At 43.8% G+C, this 21,313-nt stretch overlaps 1 protein-coding gene across 1 annotated transcript in view; it reads left to right on the top strand.

Moving 5' to 3' along the window:
* The window catches only part of F13a1 (coagulation factor XIII A chain), a 183,814-nt gene that overhangs the window by 1,682 nt on the left and 160,819 nt on the right, over nt 1-21,313 (top strand). Inside the window, exons 2-3 of the mRNA XM_004628451.2 lie at nt 156-315; nt 10,824-11,012. Coding sequence (XP_004628508.1) covers nt 186-315; nt 10,824-11,012 — 319 coding nt within the window. The 5' untranslated portion in view covers nt 156-185. The remainder of the gene's footprint in view (nt 1-155; nt 316-10,823; nt 11,013-21,313) is intronic.

Genomic DNA, 21,313 nt, shown 5'->3' on the forward strand with positions numbered 1-21,313 from the left:
TCACCATTAGGCTAATTCTTGCTGCCACTTCTCTGCTATTATTTATGCGAAGCTCAGAAGGCGCTGCTCAAGTGCTATTGCACACAGTTATGTCTGCTTCTCTATTTTTGAATTCTGGTCTCAAAGGGAACTCATTTCACATTCCTCTTCCATAGCTTTCCCCCAAGGACCTCAGAAAGCTGAGAATGTCGGACAGTCCCAGGACTGCGTTTGGGGGCAGGAGAGCCGTGCCCCCCAACAACTCCAATGCAGCAGAAGATGAACTCCCCACTGAGGAGCTTCTGGGCTTGGTGCCCCGGGGCGTCAACCTGCAAGGTAGGAGCATCAGTGTGTGGGCACAGCCAGGCCTGGCACCTCCTTGCAGCAGGCACTGGGTGAGAAGGAAGCCTCTAGCAGTCTCTGGTTTTTAAGGAAAGGAGACCAAACTTCTCTTGTAAAAGCACAAGAGGCTGGCTTTGGGCCGGCCAAATAGCTTAGCAGATTAAAGCGCCTGCTTGTGCTGGGAGTTTCATCTCCAGGTCTGCCGTGTCGGCCCCGTCCCTGAGCGCGCTGAGAGGGCAATTCGGACTGGGCGTGGTGGAGCATGCATGTAATCCCAGCTCTTGGGAGGCTGTAAACAGGTGGATCACATCTAGTAGTGAGACCCTGAACACCCTATATATGCTTCCCCTGAAAAAAAAAAAAAAAAAAGGCCTGTCCTTGTCCCTGTTCTACGGCTTACTGGTTGCGTAACCTCAGGGAACTCATTTTGTCTCCCTTACTCTCAGCTATCTCCCATACAAAACAAAGATGCTGGATTCAGTGAGGCCTCTCCCAGCCCTGCTGCTCTGCGCTTCCAGCAGTGCTCTCCCTCTGTAAGATTCTGCTTCCAAAGCCCCATGGCTGTTTTCCATTGTCTGGCTCACACCTCCTTTCTCCCCCTCCCTCCTCCTCTGTCCATGGCTTCGAATTTCAGAGCTGGCGAGAGAAGTGCCAGAGTCTGACAGTAATAGAGATGGAAGCCCTTTATTTGTCTCCAGAGCAGCCTGGAGAACAGGCGAGGCGAGTTGCTTTCCCTGCCTCTCGCTTCTGCCTGGTCCTGAGGGACCTGCTCTGGGTGCAGCAGCCACCAGCTGACCTCCTCTCAGCCCTGTCAGCTGTGACAGGGTCCAGGTGCCAGAGCTGGCTTGGTGAAGCAGCTGCCATTCCCCTGGGCCCTGGCAGGGACCCTCAGGCTCCTGTCCCTGAACGGCATCTGGCTGGGAGCGCTTTTGGTCAGAGCCTTTCATGCACCAGAATCCAAGTTTCCTGTGAGGGCTCTCTGTGCAGGGTGCTGCTGAGAGCTAAACACCCACAGGGTAGTGCAGTGGTCACCTGTGGCCATGCAGCTCAGTAGCTTCAGGACAAGTCCAGTGCAGGAAGCTGCAGAAGGCTGCAGGGCTCCAGGTAGCAAGGGTTGTTGATTGCCAAGCAAGGCAGCAAGTTGTGATCCTTGTAGACCTTGCAGATGAGTTGGGGGGGCAAGAATCCTTTTTTCCTCAAGAGGAAAGAAGACCCAGATTCTTGCAGGATCCAGGATAAGTGACCGTAGTGCCCCAAAACCCAGTTTTTCTGTCAGCAAAGTGGAAGCAATAGCTGCAAGCTGTCCTGAGTATCAGAACGCTGAGGTCCTGGGATCGCCTCCAGCCCGCAGCACATGCCCCATGATCGTCACTGACTGCCACCGTGTCCACGAGCACAGGTCAGGAAGATCCGGAATCCAGTAACACTCAACTCTGCGGGAGTGTGTGCAGCCTGTGACCCCCCGCAACCTCAAATCTAAACAACAGGAGCCAGTAAGACATCAAAACTATCCAAGATCTTAAGCAAACCAACCATTCTCAAAAATCTGAGTTAGCTGGTTCTCTGCTTACTTGGGGGTAGGGGTGGAGAATAACTTAACTACAGTATTTCAAGGACTCAGTTATTACTGACCGTGCAGTCATGTGTCCACAATGCAGGTGGCATGCTGCAATGTTCATGGAAAGCCCCGGTACAGGAATTTGAGACTCCAGTGACTATCTATAGTATGGTTTGAATGAATGGGGCCGGCTAAATAGCTCAGTGGATTAAAGCGCCTGCAAGCAGACACAGGGACCGGGGTTGGGCCCCGGACCTGCCTTGCTGCCCTCCCCCCCCCCTCCCCGCGCCGGGCATGCTGAGACAGCAATTCATACTGAGCGTGGTGGCACGCACCTGTAATCCCAGCTCTTGGGAGGCTGTAAACAGGCGGATCTCTACTAGTTTAATCTAATAATAGACCCTGAAAACCCTGTAGACCCTTCCCTAAAATTAAAAAAAAAAAAAGAGAATGATTTGAATGAATGAACTCAGTCAGTCACATGCAAATGCAGTGACTCATCACCCATTCCTAGCATCATTATAACCTTATTATTAATAGCAAGTTCCAGATTTCAAAAATATACATTCATTTCATGTTTTCCACACAGATCTGCTAAGTGCTGCAGGATGTGAGAACCGGGCCTCTGGACCTGGGAATCACAGTGGTAAAGTCCCAGATGGATAAGGCAGGAAAAAATACCGCAGTACAAAATGTCTGAGCAAGGTGGCTCTGTACATTTTGATTTCTGTGTAACTGTCAAAAACTAGGTTATGTGGCACTAAACGTATCAAGCGCTCCTTAAGACACCCCTGCGAAGGGCATAGTCCCTCCTTTTTTTTTCTTTGTTCTGTGTTTTGTTTTCAAGCCATCCTCTTGCAGTTCAACCAGTGGCCACTAGTGGCCTCCAAGAGCACTTTTATTTCCCAGGGTCTCTCCCACCCTCCCCCCCCAGGCAGAGCATGCCTTTGACTTCAGCATTAACAAAGCCCTAACCAAAACCATACACTGTCTTTAACTTTCCTAAAGAGGCAAGAAGAGAATGGAGAGAAACGGCAAGGCTTTCATTTTAGTTGATCCTGTGGCAATAAATCTTGAGCATCATCGTTATGAATGATACCCACAATATGTGTCCAAGTGAACAATGCACCACAGGATGTACACAATACATGTTCATGTGTATAACCAAATATTTCAAGTAGCACCTAAATCACGACTATTTGAAATCTTTGGTTGAGAACTCTTTTATCAGAGCCAAACCTACATCAAAATGTATAAACTCACATACGGTACCTCCTCTACAAACCAAGATACTTAAGAAAAATGGAAATATTTGAGGTGGCCTGTTGATGCCAGGCAGGCCCAGTTCATCTAATGTCCTCCAAGATATTATGGATCTTAATGTCCCTCTGGATGCTTCAGCGCAGCCAGGAAAAGTGCTGTGATAAAGCTTGCTTGGATTTGTATCAGTTTCTCATAGGTTGTTCTACATGCTCAGCTAGTGTTTCTAAAACACTGTCTCTCCAGCTTCCCTGATCTCAAGTTCTGTGGGGCTGGAAATGTAGTGCTCCAGAAGACAACTTCATCCTCTTGGGCTGGGTTGACTCTGCTAGTAACAAGAAGTGATCATTTGCAGCAGTACTTGGATGTTTATTTGACAAGTCTAATACCTTCAATTCAAACAAAAAACCAAGCCTAGCTGTATAAAAAATTTTTGTACATAGTAGAATCTACTACTTGTAGGCTAAAGGAGTTTACCCCTCAGAACAGTCTCCCTCCTACCGCTGTTTGTCAGAACTAAATGAACTGATTACCAGTTAGGAATCGACCTCTCTTTGGCACAGAGGGGTCAATAGGTGTCGAAAGAACAAGGGCTGCATTCAGTGCATGAATAAGCAATGGTGTTGGCAAGACCCCGCCCGCTGTCCCATTCCCTGCTTGAGAAACAGAGACTGGCTGTCACATATGTGTCAGCAGCTGTTCCAGGCTCTCCCTGAGGGTTGTCAAGGGCAGTCAGTCCCTGACTTAAAGCAGCTCTCTGTCCAGTAGACAAAATAAAAGAAGAAAAGATCACTGTAATCCAGTGCAGTGAATACCACAATCAAGATTTATGAAAATTTCAGCTAGCTAACAGGGAGAAGTGTCTGGTGGTGTGCAGTAGGGAAGTGAAGGAAGAAGGTATAATGGTGAGAAGGTATCTGGTGAGGTCGCAGAGGCTCGATGGATGGAGAGGATTTTCAGCAGAGGAAACAGTGTGTGCTGGGTTTTGAAGAGTGACAGAGGACAAAAGCAAGAAGAGCCTGAGTAAATATGGAAGGGATGCCACTGTCATGGGCTCTGAAGACTTTATCTTTCACCTTATACACAATGGACACTCATGTGGGGCTCTGGACAGCAGATTTGTGTTGCATGAAGGTAATTCTATGAGGAGGAGGGCTAGAGAAAGGGAGATGCTCAGGGCTAGAGGAGAGGTAGCCCAAAGGGATTTTTGCCTTTAGGAGGTGTGAGCCTCTGTTCTCTTAGGCTAGCTCCCCCTAAGCAGAGAAATTCTTGAACAGTTTAGAGTAACAGTTAAGAGTAATAGTTTAAAAAATTAGCCCCTGAAGAAAATGTTTTCATTCTAATTGTGGTGCTTAAAAATTCAAGTACACAAGAGAAAAGTGAAAAAGTCACTTTTCCTATTGTTCTTCTCACCATAAACGAACCTTCTACCTCATGGATAGAATTAATACCCCGGCTTAGTAATCGCATTACCAAAGATTGCATGGAGAATTCAGCACACCAGGGAATTCCTTGAATATGAACTTAAACATTTAACTTATTTCAAGATTCCATCTGTGACAGGTATAATCATTCTCAGAAGAATATTTTTACAACCCAGGGAAAAGATAATCCATTTTTTTTCATATTAGAGAAAGAGTAGGAGGACCTACAGGCAGCTGGCTCCTGAGGAGAGATATTTTTCTTTAACAATCCATTTTCTGATGTGTTTGGAATTAGACTAAACTGTATTAGGTAGAGTTTTTGAAAGCTGTCACTTTGAAAGAGCAAGCTGCCAAGTTTCTAGCCACAATATCTCTTAAAGAGAAAAGAAAAGAGTGGCTTAGCATTGAGCTGCCCCACTTTGTGAGGATCTGGGCTTGGCCGGGGAGATGCAGGTTCATTTCCTATGTGCAGTGAAAGAGTGGAGCATGAAAACGGAGATGGGACGCCCCTTCCGGTCCCCACTATTTCCTATTAAGCTAATGAGCAAAGCAAACATCAATGCTCCAGCCTAAGATACCCTCGGGCTGGCAGGGGCACCACTGGGCAAAGTGGGCCACACACTACACTGTGGTATTTTGATATTTATGTTCCTGTTTTATGATAACCATTTCAGAGTCTTTGTCTCATCTGGTTTTGTAGGAACTATATATGCTTGATCCCCCATGTGGCAATATGCTAGATGGTAGAAACTTAAAAAGGTTGGGCCTAGTGCGGGGTCCTGAAGCCATTAAGGTTGTGCCCTTAGAAGAGTTTAGGGTAGCTCTTGCAGGAGCCCTGAGTTAGTTCTCCCAAGAGTGAGCTATGACACAAGTGAGCCAGATTCCCGAATGGCTCCCTGGCTGTCTGCACAGGGATAGGATCTTTCCCCGTCACAGCAGCTCCCTCATCTCGGCAGCCTGTACCATGGAGGGTTGCAGTAAGGGACCTTGCTAGAGCCTGCACCGTGTGGCCCAGACTTTGAGATTCCCAAACTATGACTTTAAGTTTCTGTCTTCATCCTAAAAACCTCTTCTCTTTGTCAGCACCCAGGCTCAAGTATTTCCTCTCAGGAATGAAAAACAAACCAATACACTTAGTAAATCCACTGACCTGTATAGAGACTGCATGGAAGAGGGGGCAACATGGCTGCCTTTTCCTTTTCTTTCTAAGCAACGAGCAACCCCATGATGCCCTTTGTTATGTCTTATATGCTAGACTCCTGCTAGAATGTTATTTCTCTAAAACCCTGGCCTCTCCTTCTAGCCTGTAACCCTCCACATCTTAGCCAATTTTCACTTACGTCTTTTTCTCCCAAGTTTCAGTTTTTAAAATGCAGAGTTTTCCTGACGTGAAATGGACTTCCAGAGATGATGCAAGAGGTTTTTACTTATCACTGTACTAGGTTTTGCTCATTTGGAATACTATAGTGATTTCCAGCAAATGTTTTCTTTCTTTCCTTGTCAAAGGTGTTATAATATAGACTAATTTTTGAAAACAAATTCTCTACATATATATTTATTTCACCATGTAGAAAAACCTATTAGATTTTTTAAAATTAGATTTTATACACCCAAAGGAATTCATTAACACTCTTTTACTTACCCTTTGTTAAAAGCACTCTGCAGATACGGCACTTTTATTGCAGTGTAAAACAAAACTTCTCCTCCAAGGTTTTCTTATTTTAACACCTACAGGGGTCTCTGCAGAGTGACGGACGACACACTGGACTTCTATTTTAACATCTCTCATCATCATTTCCAATAACAACGATGATCCTGAAACTTGTATGTTTTGAGAGTGGAACTGTCTGATATTTGATATTTGAGAACAACTGTGATTAATCATACATATGGAATGACCCATTTTAAAATAAAGATTTTCAGAACTTACATTCTTTCAAGGAAAAGTAGCACATCCACTGCAACCCACTGCACATTGCCCCAAGTCTAGTGACAATATGATTGAGATGTTCCGGTCTCCAGAGTTTTATAGTCTCATGGGTGACGTTGCCTGGGGAAAGGTAATACAAAGCCATTAATGAAAATACACACATTTTTCGAGAGGAGAGAAATATCTTTTAAGTATGAGGAGGAGAAAAATATTCCATTCACCTTTAGCAGTACTGGAAAGGAAAAGCAACCATGTCTGCTCAGCCAACAGGGGACATATTGGTTGTGCTTGCAGAAAGGGGTGGAAAGAAGCTTCTGGAACGCTTTTCAGGGTGACTTCACGTTGCTCAGGTTCCAGTCTTCCACCATGCCCTTTCAATACCTTCTTTTTCACATCACTGACTGCAATGAGGGTCTGCTGGATGCTTGGTGTTGTTATTCTTATTGCTACCAATTATGGAGCATTTGCCATGCGTGTTCTCCTGTAATCATCACACCAACTCCATTTAGCAGATGAGAACTTTATATAACTTGTTCAGGGTCACTTATACAGTAAGTAGTAGAGATGGGAGTGGAGTCCAGGCAGCCTGGCTCCTAAACCTGTGCTCTTGTTCTCCATACTATCTTATGTCTCTGAATAATTATACTACTAATAACAACAGTGACGACAATAAAAAAAAATCACTTGTTGAGAATATACTAGAATGAGTGCTCGATGAGGTAGGTATTTTATCGCCATATTAAAGGTTAAAAAATAAAGGTAGCTCAGACAGATTAAATAGTTTTCCCGAAGCTGGGCAGTTGGTAAGTAATAAAGCATCTCCCAAAGTATGTTCTGCAAAATATGATCTCCACATAACAGATTTGCCATGGTCACGTAAGTGTGGAAACCATTGTACCTCTAGGAGCTTCACAGTACATGTCGAGATATTAAAGCTTCCCACAAAGGCTGCAGACTGTGTCAGAATTTCCCAAACTGGTTTAGCTGTGGTGCTTGCTTCCAGTACCTACCAATATCACACAGAACTAGCCCTGCATTCTGCAAGGATGAACTGAATTGAATCATGCTCACTTAGTACTAGTTGGGCTCACTAGGCTCAGGCTTCCATTTGCACCAGACTGATGAGAACAAAATGCTAGAGAAACACTCCCCAGTGTCGTCATTCCCAGTAAGTCAAGCTACTTGGAAGGCCAAGACAGAGAACTCGCACATGCATTTGGGGGGACGCATTGTCTTGTGGCAGGTAGGCATAAAAGTAGATAAATCCTGGAAATTATTCAGTTCCTTGATCCCATCTAACCTGGGCTGTGGTCTCCTCCCAGTCAACCCCTATCCAGTACCTTACAGTTCCTCCAGCATCATATTCATTACATTGTAATACATAGTCAAATTTTCATTTCTGATATGTACCACAACTGTGTTTCCCTAGCTTAAAATTATTAGGCATAGCTGCCTATTCAATATTTATATCCCTGTTTCAGATAGCAACATGAAATGGTAAACTATAGAAGTCTTAAAGAAGAAACTGGAGAGAATATTAACTGCATTGAGTGCATATTTAGGGTCTAAAATTATTTTAAAATTATTGATCAATGAACTGTTTCAACAAGTAAAATTTAATACAAACAATTGCAAAAGCAAATATGACACAGTAGCAACATGGCAAGCAACTCATAGGGATCTGAACTGAATTTCAATCCATTATTGATAGAAATGGCTTTAGAATGCATTCTTAAGGTTTCTGCTTCACCAGACACAATATAAATCTACAGTACAATGTGAGTGTTAAAGTCAATAGTGATAGCATGAGCTGAAATAACAGAAATACGTAATTTATTTTAAAAGATAGAATGGTCTTGTTATACTTTACTGGAGAAAACACAACAGGAATAATGTACTTAACTCTAGGGAAAAGTCTTCAAGACAGAAACTGAAAAATGAAATATACTCCAAAGCAGAGTGCTAGGTAAAAGTCTTGGAAATAATTTCTTAAATAACCATTAAAGAAATGGAGACTTTTAATGAAAGGACACCAAAGAGCCATACTTAAATGCCTAAAGAGCATCACATGGAATTAGTAGATGACTTATTTTATCCTTGTGTAGAAGTCATGACCAAAATTGATGCTTGGAAAAATTACCAGGAAGCAGATGTTCATCTTAAGAGGACTAGAGTCATTTAAAAATCTACCATCTGGCCTGTAAGAGATAGTGAGTTCCCCATTCAGTAAGAGGCTGGCAGCCCAAGCACTAAGCTTTCATGAAGAGGTCTCACTCAGCACATAGCTGGTCTACCAGATGGCCCTGCAGGTACCTTTGCCCCTGAGTTTCCATGAGGCTGTCATAGGATGATGTTCTTTTCATTGGTGCCTATAAGTGGAGAACTAATTAAGCTCATTTCTGAGGACATAGAATTTTAGATATTAAAAAAAAAGAAAATTATTAAGAGGCCTTGTGCTAAGAAGGAAAACCAGAGGAGCTAATGATCAAAGCTGTGTCACTGGGAACATTTATATTTCTTCAGCTGTCTCTTAGACTTGTACAATACTGGGGCTTGTGACTGTAATAAAGCCAGACAACTTGGGATGGAGATAGCCTGGGGAAGAGAGGTCTAGAACAATTAAACACCTTCAGCCCACAGCATTAATGGAAAGCAAGTACCCTTTTGGGGGTCCATGTGGTATGACAGGGTTCTAAGGTAAGGTAAATAAAGCTTTCTGGTGGCTGAAGCTCCCCAGTCACAGTAACCAAGGGTGCACCATGCCATGTAAAGTGATTCCATCAGAGCCGAGGCTCCATGAGCGGTACTACACCTATAGTCTCACTATGTGCCAGATCCATTGTGCTGTGTTATCCAATCTTCATAGAAGTTCCTAAGGGTTTAGCATCCTTATTTTAACAGTGAGAAAGTTCAGTCAAGTGGCTAAAGTACCTTACCCAGGTCACTTGGAGACCTGACATCCAAACTCAGTGTTACTCGAATTGAGAATCTATCAAGACTATCAGAATTTCCTAGACTTGAGAGGATCATAAAGAATCTGATGTTTTGTTTTTACCTATAAGGAAAAACAAGAAGCAAAGATCCTTCATGGGATTCCTCTGTGAACAGCAAAGATGCCTCTGCATGCACACAAGCCCAGTAGCTGTGCTTTCTCTACACTCTGCCTGCGGTATTCAAAGTAACCACATAGCTGGCAGTGTCAGGGCCAGAGAAGGAGGGCCAGAGACAAGTTTCTCCATGTAACTATCCGACCTTCTTTCCACAGTATCCCTGAAGCACTCCAAATACACATACAGAAATTAGTCTCCAGATTCTATCTGCTAAAATATAGTGTAGACAGGTACTGTTATCCTCTTATGAAGTAATTACTTATGGAAAAGAATGAGAAAGTGGTAGGGTGGAAGCTAAACTCTATTCAGGGATATCATGCATCAGATACTTGCTGGCTTCTTTTATCCGTGTCATCTCATGTCACTTTCCTTTATGTCATCTCCTGCATGGTGCTGCTACAGAACATGTTAGTCTGCAAAATAAATGCTGGAGATTTCACTTTATGGTGAGGAAGTGAGTTTAAGCAACATATTCAAAATTAATGACTAGTAGGTGCATAACTGAATGTATACTCCTGATTTCAAAAGGCAGAGAAGCCTGTAGATCGTGACATCAGGCACACCGGGGTTTGACATCCAGATGGGTCACAGAGTGGCTAAGAACAGCAAGGCTGGCTTCTTCCCGCACACTCCGTACTTATCGCATAGAAACTCTGGTTTCCTCTCCCCGGATGTGCTCCCTCTCTTTCCTGCCTGTGAAGGGCCAGATCTACTTTTAGAACTATACAAGGAGGGGACATTTGACCCTTCCTAATGTAAGAGAATTTTGGATTAACGGCCACTTTGTCCTTAGAGCAACCCTTTGAGGCTTCGTCACATTGAAAATTGACAGTGACTGTGTCCCATTGGGAGGCATAGTCATGATGAGAGGAGACTAACATAACAAAAACCAGCATGAGACTAAGAATCTGAAAACTCCAACGATGGCCCTTGCTTTTCTGTGTCTAGATCTGTAAGATAGGCATCTGTCTCTTCCCAAGAGTATCCTGTGATCTAAAATGAGATCATGGGACGAAAAAGCTTTTTAAAAAGCTCTCTTCCAAAGCAATAATGTCACAAGAGACTGACTCGCAAATCATCTGTTTCCTCCTTCCCCATATGCAATTCAATCCAACAGACATTACACCTTCCCATCTTTAGGAAAAATAATCTCTTGATTTTTGAGCTCGTGTTTAAACCAAAGTCACTTAATAGTTTCCTTCAATTTTCTCCATGTTCAGATTACCTCAATGTCACAGATATTCACCTATTCAAAGAGAAATGGGACAGCAACAAGATCGACCATCACACTGACAAGTATGACAACAACAAGTTGATTGTCCGGAGAGGGCAGTCTTTCTACGTCCAGATTGACTTCAATCGTCCATACGACCCAAGGAAGGACCTCTTCCGGGTGGAATATGTCATTGGTGAGTGCAGAGGGCAAGCCCTAGTCCTGATACCATGGGGCAGATAGCAGAAGAGAATGGGCACAGCTATGGCTGCATTGTGTCCTGGCATCATATTCAGCATTGCTAGGTCTGGGTTTATCTAGCCCCTGGATCGTTCTGTTCTAAGATTGGTCTGCATCATGCCAAATATCAACAATTTGAGCCTGCTCTAGAGAAAAATCTAGTCTAATAATGATTAGCACAATTGTTAGGAAATTTTAGTTTAAATTAGTTTTCTGCAAGCTTTTGGTATTAGCGTTCTATAGTTAAGACCTTTAATTTATCATCATAACTTAATTGCTTTTGTGTGCTGAAAATATTTGCAAAAAAAATTATAATGCGACAAATACTCAGTGCTCTGTGCGGATCAGCTGATGCCCATGTGATATGCTGCGACAGCTCTGCTGCAACTATAAGGGAATTTTTTTTTTTATGTATTTCGTACAAGGTCTATAGGGAAGGAATTTTTTTTTTTTTTTTTACTTCTGCCATGGCAGTCTCAGAAAGAAAGATGAATGTGTTAGGCTGAGTTCCTAGGACAAACCTTGAGAAGGATATTTTGTGCCCAGATTTTACTGAAGAGTATTCTCAGGGGCCACAGCTTGGAAGAAGGGAAGGGAGGAGTTAGTAATGGGCAAAGAGAGGAGTTAAATAAGAAGGCAACAAGGACCTCAGTGGACTCACTGCGCGCTCTGGGACTGGGCTGCATCTTCAGAGTTGCCCCATTTCAAGGCAATGAATGAGGGCTGTGGATATAGTTCAGTGGCATAGGTGCCTTCCTGGCAGGCACAAGGTCCTGAGTTCAATTCCCAGTATTCTTTAAAAAAAAAAAGCTTGAAGACAATGAATGAGAACTGTTAACTCCCCACATTCGCAGCACGGGGATGATCTGGGGTGCATACAACAGCATCCGCCACTGGGAGCACCTCAAGTCCTTTTTTAAACTAGAAATAGTATAACTTCTACTCATCAGTAGAAAGGAAGACAAACCACACTAAATCTTTCTTATAAGATGAAAACCTATGTATTTCTTAAACCAACACGCACTTTATGTCTTCGTCGAGCCATCCTGCGTACTGCCAGAGTAAAGCCTTACTCCAGTATGGGTGGATCCTATAGTGTTATGACCCTGCAGAACCTTCTGGTTCCAAATGTGTTATACATACAAAAAAAGAAAAATGACAAAATTCCAAAATTTTGTTATTTAACAGATAAGAAATCAAGTACAGGTAGGAATCAAAGGATCAGCGATGAGGAATTGCCTTGATTGGTGGCCTTTCTGTGTCCCATGAGATGCAGGAATTGGCAGGACAATCTCAACTTCCACATTGCAGCAGTGCTAAGAGTGGATGGGGAGAACATTGTTGAACACACACTGGGGCTCAGAAGTAAGCTTCTTAGAATGTAGCACTTGTTTCAATAGGATGAAAGAAAGCCATAGAAATTAGATTTTAAATAAAATTGCTATAATGCAAAAAGACAAATATCCAACATGAACTGGAAACGCAATTGCATACAAGGTTTGTATCAGCAAGTGCACCTCAATAGCAGGAAACCTAGGATGCGAAAATACTGGTCTGAGCAACAGAAAAGACAGCACTTTGCAACAACAATAGTAAGAAAGGCTTTTCAAATATCTCTTCTAGAGCATTATCACAATGAGATGAATCAAAGATCAATTAAAGTACTGCTTTTTAGGAACCTAACCATTGCTTAGAGAAAGCTGCTGTCATATTAAAATCATAGAAAAAAAACCCTTTACACTTAATAGCTTCTCATTTGTGGTCATCGCTTCACTATGGCTCTGTTCCAGCTCCTTATGACTGCAGGTAAGGCAGGGGATGGTCACACTTTGAAGTGTTGCTTTATTGCTGCTCTCAAAACTTAGGTCATGGGACTATTTATATGCGATGCTACCTTGTAGTCACATTTGTTCCTTCCTTCCTTTACTCCATGCTTCCTCCCTTCCTCCTTTCCTCTTTTCCTTTTGTCCTCTTTTCCTTCTCTTTCTCCCTTTCCTTCTCTTCTTCCTATTTTATTGAAGTAAACAACATTTTAATATTGGAGCAATTACTTTTTTAATATTTAAGTCCATATGTTCTGGGTTCTCTGAGTAGATCAGATTGACAGGAGAGCCAGGCTATTCCCAATGCCAGAGTTTTTTGAGCTTGTGTTTGATAACTGCATTCATTAGTTGCTTGCAGAGCGGAGCTTTCTGTGAGCATTAGGTGGGAGGTGTTAATGAACTTGAAGAGGTGGGTGAGGAGGGAACGTGTGCCCAGCAGCCTTTTCTTTCTTTTCACCTTTCTGCCTGCAGCCATGACAAATCATGAAAGCCTTGGAACAGAGCATTAATTATAGGTTTGCTAACCTGTGGCTGGAGCCGGGAGAGCTCAGGAACAGCTTGTGGTGTTAACTTGCTGTTACCTTTACATGGACCCCCTACTTCTTTGATACTCACCCGAGACAGAGAAAACCTTTCTAAGGAAAGAATTCTGTCTTCCTTGCCAGCTCGCCCTAGACAAGATGGGTCAGCCCTCCTGAGTAGCCACAGGGCCCATGGGGAAGTTCCTGAGGTTCAATCCCAGAACCCCAAGGGCAACAAGGAACTCAGAGTCTCTTGACCTCTTTCAACCCTGCCATGGCTCCACAGCTCCATGCTTCATGCCTCTGGTCACAGAGCAAAGAAGAGGGGAAGAATGGTAACGGAAAGTTCTGTCACAGTTATCAAGGAAAAATAACTTCCTAGAAGCTTCTAAGAAACTATAACTGTCTCATTTTCTATGCTTATCCTTTCTATGCTTAAGGGAAACTGTGAAAGTAACTCTCTTTTTAGCCCTGTGGAAGAATAGGGTTAAGAGAGAGGTAAAGACAGGTGTGGTGTGCACCCGTGTTGTATGCTAGGCACCCCTTATTGTCTGCCATCTCATGGCAAAGTATTCAGGTGCCTCCCTTCATGCTAGCTCTGAATTTAAAAAGAAGATTATTTAGAGGTTTTAGAGGCTGAAAGTTCAAGATCCAGTTGCTTCATTGGTTCTGCCTCCAGGTGGCCATGTGAGAACACAACAGATAACTCCACGGTGGGTGCACACAAAAAAGGGAGAGATCACATGCAGATGCCAGGAGCAGAGAGGGCCAGGCCAGGCTTGCTCCTTCTATAACAGCCCATTCTACAGGAACTAAGTTTACAAGACCAGCATTAAGCTTCTTCAAAGAGAATTCCCCCAGTGACCTACTTACTTGCTCCTGGACCCACCTCTTCAAGATTCTCCCACATCCCAAAACCACTACAATGGGGACCAGACTCCCAGCATGCAATCTTTGGGGGACACTTTCAAATCTTAGCAGTTTATAAGCCAGTTCTTTAAGACAGTGTCTCCCCATCAATTTGTAAGTCAAAGAAAATTACCATACCAATGTGTGATTTTCACATCCATAGCATGGTTTCTCCATTGAGAAATTTCTTTGCCTAAATCATGCAGCTGGTAGTCTACAGAAAAACGTGTTTCACACTGCTGTATCTACCATGTTGTGCTGCATCTCACTGGGAAAAGGCTGGTTTCTAATTTTGAAGGAACACTTCTATAAGATGTCGTTTCCAATTCTTGCTCCTGTGGGTGCTACATTGATGATAAATGTGTTCGTTTCTAAGCTTCTCTGTGAAGTAACCAATAATGGCATCTATGAAAGTAGGGCAGTGTTTCCCAGAGTGCTTTCCCTGTGAACACCTGTCATGAGCTATTCCTTAGGAAAAGAACACTTCCACCCAATACTTTGGATCCTGCTGTGTTTTGTGTCCCTCCTCAAAGAGTCCCAACATGCATCAGTGTTCTGAAGCCTCCAAGGAAGCACAGCATTTGTTTTGTCAAACACTACAAACACTACACTACTACATTTTTATTTTGTAATCCTCTGATGAAATGCAGAACTCACTGTAGGAAATTCCAAGCTACAGTTGCTTGCTACCTTTATTCTCTAGAATATGCTTATGTTTTAGGTCTAAAATGCACACCCGCCCCCCCCAGAGTCGCATATACTTAGAGGTGGAAACTGGCTAGAAGAGTAGGTCACTGGGAGTGTAACCTGCAAGATGCCTCATCTCTGGCTCCTCCCTTTGCTCTCTGCTGCCTGGCAACCATGACAGGAGCATCTTTCCTCCGCCACACCATGCCAGCCCTGGAGCCAGCCTACCATACGTGGGCAGAAGGCCCCGGGACCAAGGGCCAAAGTAGACCTCTTTTCTCTAAATTGTAGGTGTCTGGGTTTTGTGTCAGCAAGAGAAAAGTGACTAATTGAAACACCAAGGAGGTGGATGGTGGTTTGGGGAGGATCTGTCATCTGTGTCATGGTACCTTTACACAATGCCTACTTTTTTGGTTTTGATGCTTAAGAGTTTTTCCAAACATTAAAGTATCGAATGGATATGGCATTCATATTTAGTGACTTTTCAAAAGTGATATTTTAAATTTACATATTTGTTTTCTTTTTTACTGTCCACCCCATTTATTTTCCTTCTGGATGTGTTCATTGCATTCTTACTGAACACCTTGCATGTGCAAGGTATCAGGATGTTTGCTCCCTGCCCTCGGAGGATCATAGTCAGCAGGGGCAGTCTCGGTTCACTGCCACAGACTTGGACAAAATCCTTAGAAGGCACCTTGGAGAGAGCAACTGACTGTAAGGATAGCTGAAGGAATCCTTTAAGAAGGGCTTTTTGAGTTGGGTTTCACTGGATGAACAGGAATTGAGCCAGTGGAGTGAAAAATGCACATATCCTAGAGAAAAGAGAGAATTTCAGAGGAGTATTGAAATTTAAAAATTTTGTACAGCTTGATAAAGTGTTTCCATCTTAATCTATAAATATCTGGGAGCTTCCATAGAAAAGTTTAAAGGAGAGAATTGGAAGAGCTGATTTTTCTCACTTTCTGTAATACTGAGGCAAAAATATGGAAGATAGGTGTCCGAACATGCGTATGAGACTTGGAGGTAGATCAGCGTGGTAAATGATTACATAAATGTACGGAGCATGATTCTGTGTGAGCTTTCTTCTTTATTCCCCTAGAAGGATCTATATTCACTGCTGTAACAAGGCACAGTTCATTCCCTTTTCGCAGAGTAAAGTAAGGTTCACCTCTAGTAAGGTGCACTGTGGTGGGTGGAGCCATCGTGCCTGGTGGCTGGCTCTCTTCCCCTTGTGAGGTCATTTCAGGAATGGTGCCTCATTTGACACAAGGACAGGAGCAGCACCATGGGGAAGAAGAGTTTGGACTCACAGATCCAAGGGAGAAGCTGAGAGCAACACCAACCAACCCGGTATTACCATCCCCTCATTTATAAATAGCAATTGTAGCATTTACTTGAACCAGCCATGCTGTTGTGTTTCCATCTGGACTCTTCCCCACCCCCGCCAGAAACAGTCTCATTGTCTTCCAGGGCAGGGCTGTTGACAGGCAGTTGCGGTGTTACAGGTGCTTTCTGTGAGGACAGGGATCTGGTTAGAAGAGGCGGGCTGCTGAGGGTGGAGCCGGCAAGGGAGGGTCCACAGTGTCTCCTGACCAGGCTTCTCCCTGAGCTTCTGTTTCCATTTCCTGTCAGCAGTGCCAAAGCAGCTCTCTTCCTCCAGGCCTCTGCCACATACTCCTGCCTTAGAGTCAGCTGAGTATGGACTGAAGCATGAGCCAAACCAACTCTCTCCTCCCTCACCTTGTGGTGTCAGGTGTGCTGTCCAGCAGTGAGGGAAGGAACTGACACTTGCCATGATCCGGAAGGGTACCCTGTGACCTGTGAGGGAAAGGCTTGGAATCCTGCTGGGGCTGTCTGTCGGGAGACGCTAGAACCTGTGAGGCAGCTTAGAGACAGTCCCTGGATGACTGGGGTCTGCCCTCACAGGGGGTTTCAGGGGCTCAGGCTCTGCCTCTTCTCTCTGCCTCCTGACTTCTCTGTCTCTCCACCACTATACTGCCCCTTACGGGATTCATCCCCCTTGTGTGACAATGGCTGAAAGCAATAGGTCCACCTGACTAGGTGGGAACCACCGAAGTCACAGGCTTCTCGCTGCAAGTTGATTATATCATGCATTTTCTTACAGTTGTGCAAAATGAATATGAGCTGGGCATGGATTTAGAAAGCTAACGGACATGGAAGCACCTCTTTCCACAAATAAGAAGGTAACAACTCGGAGTCATGGAGTGTAGGAATAAATCTCACTAAAAGCTGCAAAAATTAAAATTAGCAAGGATTAAGTGACTTATCCAAGTCTGTAGGAAAGGTTCTGAACAGCCCATTTCTGAAAAGAAGAGATAAATAACCAGGAGATATGTGTAAGGGTGTTCAACAGCGGTCATTGTCAGTGAAACACACAGTGAAATATCACTCCAAACACGTTGGAATGGCTATTATTACAAAGATAAGTGGTAAAGTTGGGGCTGTTGAGAGAAAGGAAGGTAAAGAAAGGAAGGAAAAGAAAGAGGGAGAGAGAAAAGAAGGAAGGAAGGAAGGAAGGAAGGAAGGAAGAAAGAAAGAAAGAAAGAAAGAAAGAAAGAAAGAAAGAAAGAAAGAAAGAAAGAAAGAGAAAGCAAGCAAGCGAAAAATACAATTGAGAGTCATTAGGGTGCCAGTCTCCCAAGGGTCCTGGGGCACCTGTGTGTTGCCTGGAGTCCTCCACGGGTGCTGGGATGCGGCACGCATGAGCGCTTCGCCCCCTCCTTCTCCACTCTGCTTCCTGTTCCTCTAATTTGCCTGCACCTTGCCCGTCTGTTTCTGTTTTCATGCCGGTGTTTTACGCTGACCTCTTTCACTCGCAACAATTCATAAGCTTGCCTCATTAACACCTAGGTAATCAAAACTGTTCGCTGCAGAGGGAGAGCCGCGACGTGAACTCCAGTGCGATGCAGTGCGGGCATCCCTGGATGGCTCCCACAAATCCTAAGAAATCTTCCAGTCTGAAGGGAGGGGTGAGAAAGGCGGGGGAAAGATACTTCATGAAAACTGACGTGCCACTCATTCTGCCGTGCTGGTGCATCTCCAGGCCGCACGGAGACAGCATGGAAGTGGGATTAACGCCCCGTGAAGAGGCTGCGCGCGGGCTGATTGCGCGCCACCGTGCCCGCAGGCTACTGCGGGAGCACTGTAAGTGCTGAGGAGCAACAACGGTGGGCCCTGCTCAGTGATAGCTGCTTGCTAATAAGATGACCCAATTGCCAGGCTCATTTTGAATTTTGCAGCTATAGGAAAGCTAAAGCCTTCTAATAGCCTTAAGGAAGCAAAACTCGCATAAAGCGTTGCTCTAACAGCAGCCTAACAGGCATTAGATGAGCACGAGACGACCTATAAATAGCTGCACCCCTCTTGTTGTCCGCTTCACCTTTTCTTTCTTCCCACTATCCAGACCTTTTCTGGTCTGGTCTCTTTTTTTGGTCATTTCTATTATTCCCGTCTTGCTGGCAATTTTTCTTTCATCCACAACACTCATTGTCATGTGCGTGAAGGTGTAGCTGGGGGCTGCCCGGGAACTCCTCTCGGAGGGTGCAGAGGGCGCTTTTGGGGTCTGCCCGCACGTCTGCGGCCCCAGGAATCCCGGCTGGAGGCTCCGCGCATGCTGCCCCTCACTTAGCCTTCGGATGCTGCTTTGCTCCAGTTTCGTGCCTTCTCCCATTTCCTCTATGCTCCCTTTTTATTTCGGTTTAAGAGCCTTTGGTTCTTAAACCAAAGACATAAAGAACAGACATAGCCATAGAGAACTATTTATAGTTCTTATCACCTTAGGTCCAGTGAATTTCTGAGGTCGGATCTCTGCTCTGCTCAGCGTTTTGTGACACTCATGGGGTGTCACAGTTGAATTGCTGCCAGCACCTCAAATGCCATCTCTTTCATTATTGATTTATTTCTATTTAAATGCATTTGTTTCTTTTAATGGGCAGAAACCAGTTGCATGTCTTAAGGGGTATAGGTGTGATATTTCTCTGTGTGTGCAGTGTACAGCGATCAACTCAAGGATCGCTACGCCATCTACTATCTTGAACATTATAATTTTGTTGTGGTGAAGACACTCGACATCCTTTCTTCCAGCTATTTTGATTTCTACACCATAATAATATTGCCTATTGTAATCCCTCCTTGCAATAGAACATCAGGACGCAGTCTTCTTAAATTACTGTAGGTTTGTACCCATTAATCAATCTCCCCTTCCCTTCTTTTTCTTACTCTCCTCAGCCCCTGGCTACCACTACTCTGCTCTCTACTTCTGTGAGCTTAGCTTGTTTAGGTTTCATATATAAATGAAATCACACACTATGCATCCTTCTGGGCTGTCCTATTTCACTTAAAAATGTAATCGCCAAGTCTGTCCATCTTTCCACAAATGACAGGACTGCATTACTTTATGGCTGGATAATATTTCTTTGCATATGTGTACCATTTTCTTTTTCCATTCTGCTATTGTCTTGGCTAGTACAAATAAGACTATAATGATGATTGGAGTGTGGATGACTTTTTGAAACTGTGAAGCATATATCTGGGGTACATACCCAATGGCTTATGTCTGTCTGTCGGTCTATCAAGAGGAATTCTATAAAAATCAATGAATGTAGCTTTGATGTATATAATCAAATGCTGCCCCAATACACTTCAGTATCACAAATGTGTGCTACATGCGTAAGTTACTATGCATGTTCAGTAGAAGCCAGGAGGGAGAGGACAAGCTAGAGCTGAAGGGAAAGATCTCAGGACAAGACAGTTAATTTGAGATGGAGCTGGAGGAACTGAGAGTTTTTCAAAAGGCATAGGAAACACACGCTTTTCGGGCTGGGAAGAGGGCATCCTTCGAAATGCAAGATATTATAGTCCTGCCTTGTGACACAAGCTTCTAATGAAGACCAGCTATTTCCTTCAATCAAGTTTCCCAGTCATCGTTGGAGCTTGGGCACTTCTCTTGTGCATGGAAGAGTGCAAAGCCCGCAGCTATGGGGAGGCCCGTCCTGGCTGGCCAAGGAGGAAAGTATACTGTTTATGGGATCGTCTGCAGGGACAGCTTGGAAGGTCACCCTTTGCCCTTTGGCATAGAAGAATTCAGAGCACGTATTTACCACTCACAGAGAAGTGAGCTGGATCATTTGCATTTGTGATACAATAGGTAACTGTCCTTCTCAAACAATACACTTTGTCAGATTCAAACAGAAGGTTCTGGAAAAAAAAAAACTTATCAGCAATTAGATCATTAAACTGATTTGATACAATTTGGTCACCATGAGTTTCCAACAACAGTTTAATACTGGCTTAAGAAATTGCACTGGTCTCTGTGTATGTGGGAGCTCAAGAAATACTTCAGTAGCATCCAATCCCCTGTACTTGTTCACCAAAATCCCTAGAAGGAGGACCAAGAAGGGACAAAATGATAACCAGTGTTATCCTGTTAATCAAGAGATTGTCATATCCTCACACTTTGATGTGTGAAACTAGATATACTTTAAAAGATAAAGGCTTTTTGAGATGAATGTGTAGAATGATAATAAGATACGTTGTAATGGAAACAAACATTTAGCCTCACTTCTGCATTTGAACATTCAGGCCCACCAGTCAGACTGCCTGCCTTTTCCCATCTGTGTGATCTAGTTCCATAGAGAGGCAGCCAAACTGTCTGTATAATGACATAGGGAAGGTGTCCCAGGGACAGCATGTTGACATGGCTGTCCCTGGCACACCTGATAAAATGAAATGCCCTGAAATTGCCCTGATAAAATGAAATGTTCCATGTGAGTAGATAATATTTTCCAGCCAGCCACCATTCATAAATTTACATTAATTTGCTTTGCAGAATGACTAGTATCACCCTGTGCAGGTAGCAGTGTTCTAAAGAAAGAAGATATTTCAAAAGTAGATTTTTAGAGAAAAAGCAGAAAAGGCAGAGACCCTGGCAGAAAGAAGAGAGTTGGCTTTCATAAGTGGTAAGGAGAATGAAGATGCTGGGGGCTGCACTTGTCATCAAGGCAGAAATGGGAACTGAGAGAAGGAAAGGTAAAGAAACAAAGAAAAAGAAAGAGGGAAAGAGGAAAAAAAAAGGAGAAAGGAAGCCATTAAGACTGGCTGTTCCAGCAAGCAGGGCTCGCAAATGCTTCACCGTGCACATCTACTCAGTAGTAAAGATAGTGTTGTCCTAAGCTTTGTGCATTTCATGAGATCACAGAATCACATATGTGAGGCCTACAAGGAATCACACCTATCACTTTGGCCAACTCACCTAATTTACACCTCTGGATATTCTCTGGATCCAAATAGGGGATTTG

Source organism: Octodon degus, unplaced genomic scaffold, assembly GCF_000260255.1.
Source record: "Octodon degus isolate 3935 unplaced genomic scaffold, OctDeg1.0 scaffold00023, whole genome shotgun sequence".
Classification (NCBI taxonomy): Eukaryota; Metazoa; Chordata; class Mammalia; order Rodentia; family Octodontidae; genus Octodon; species Octodon degus.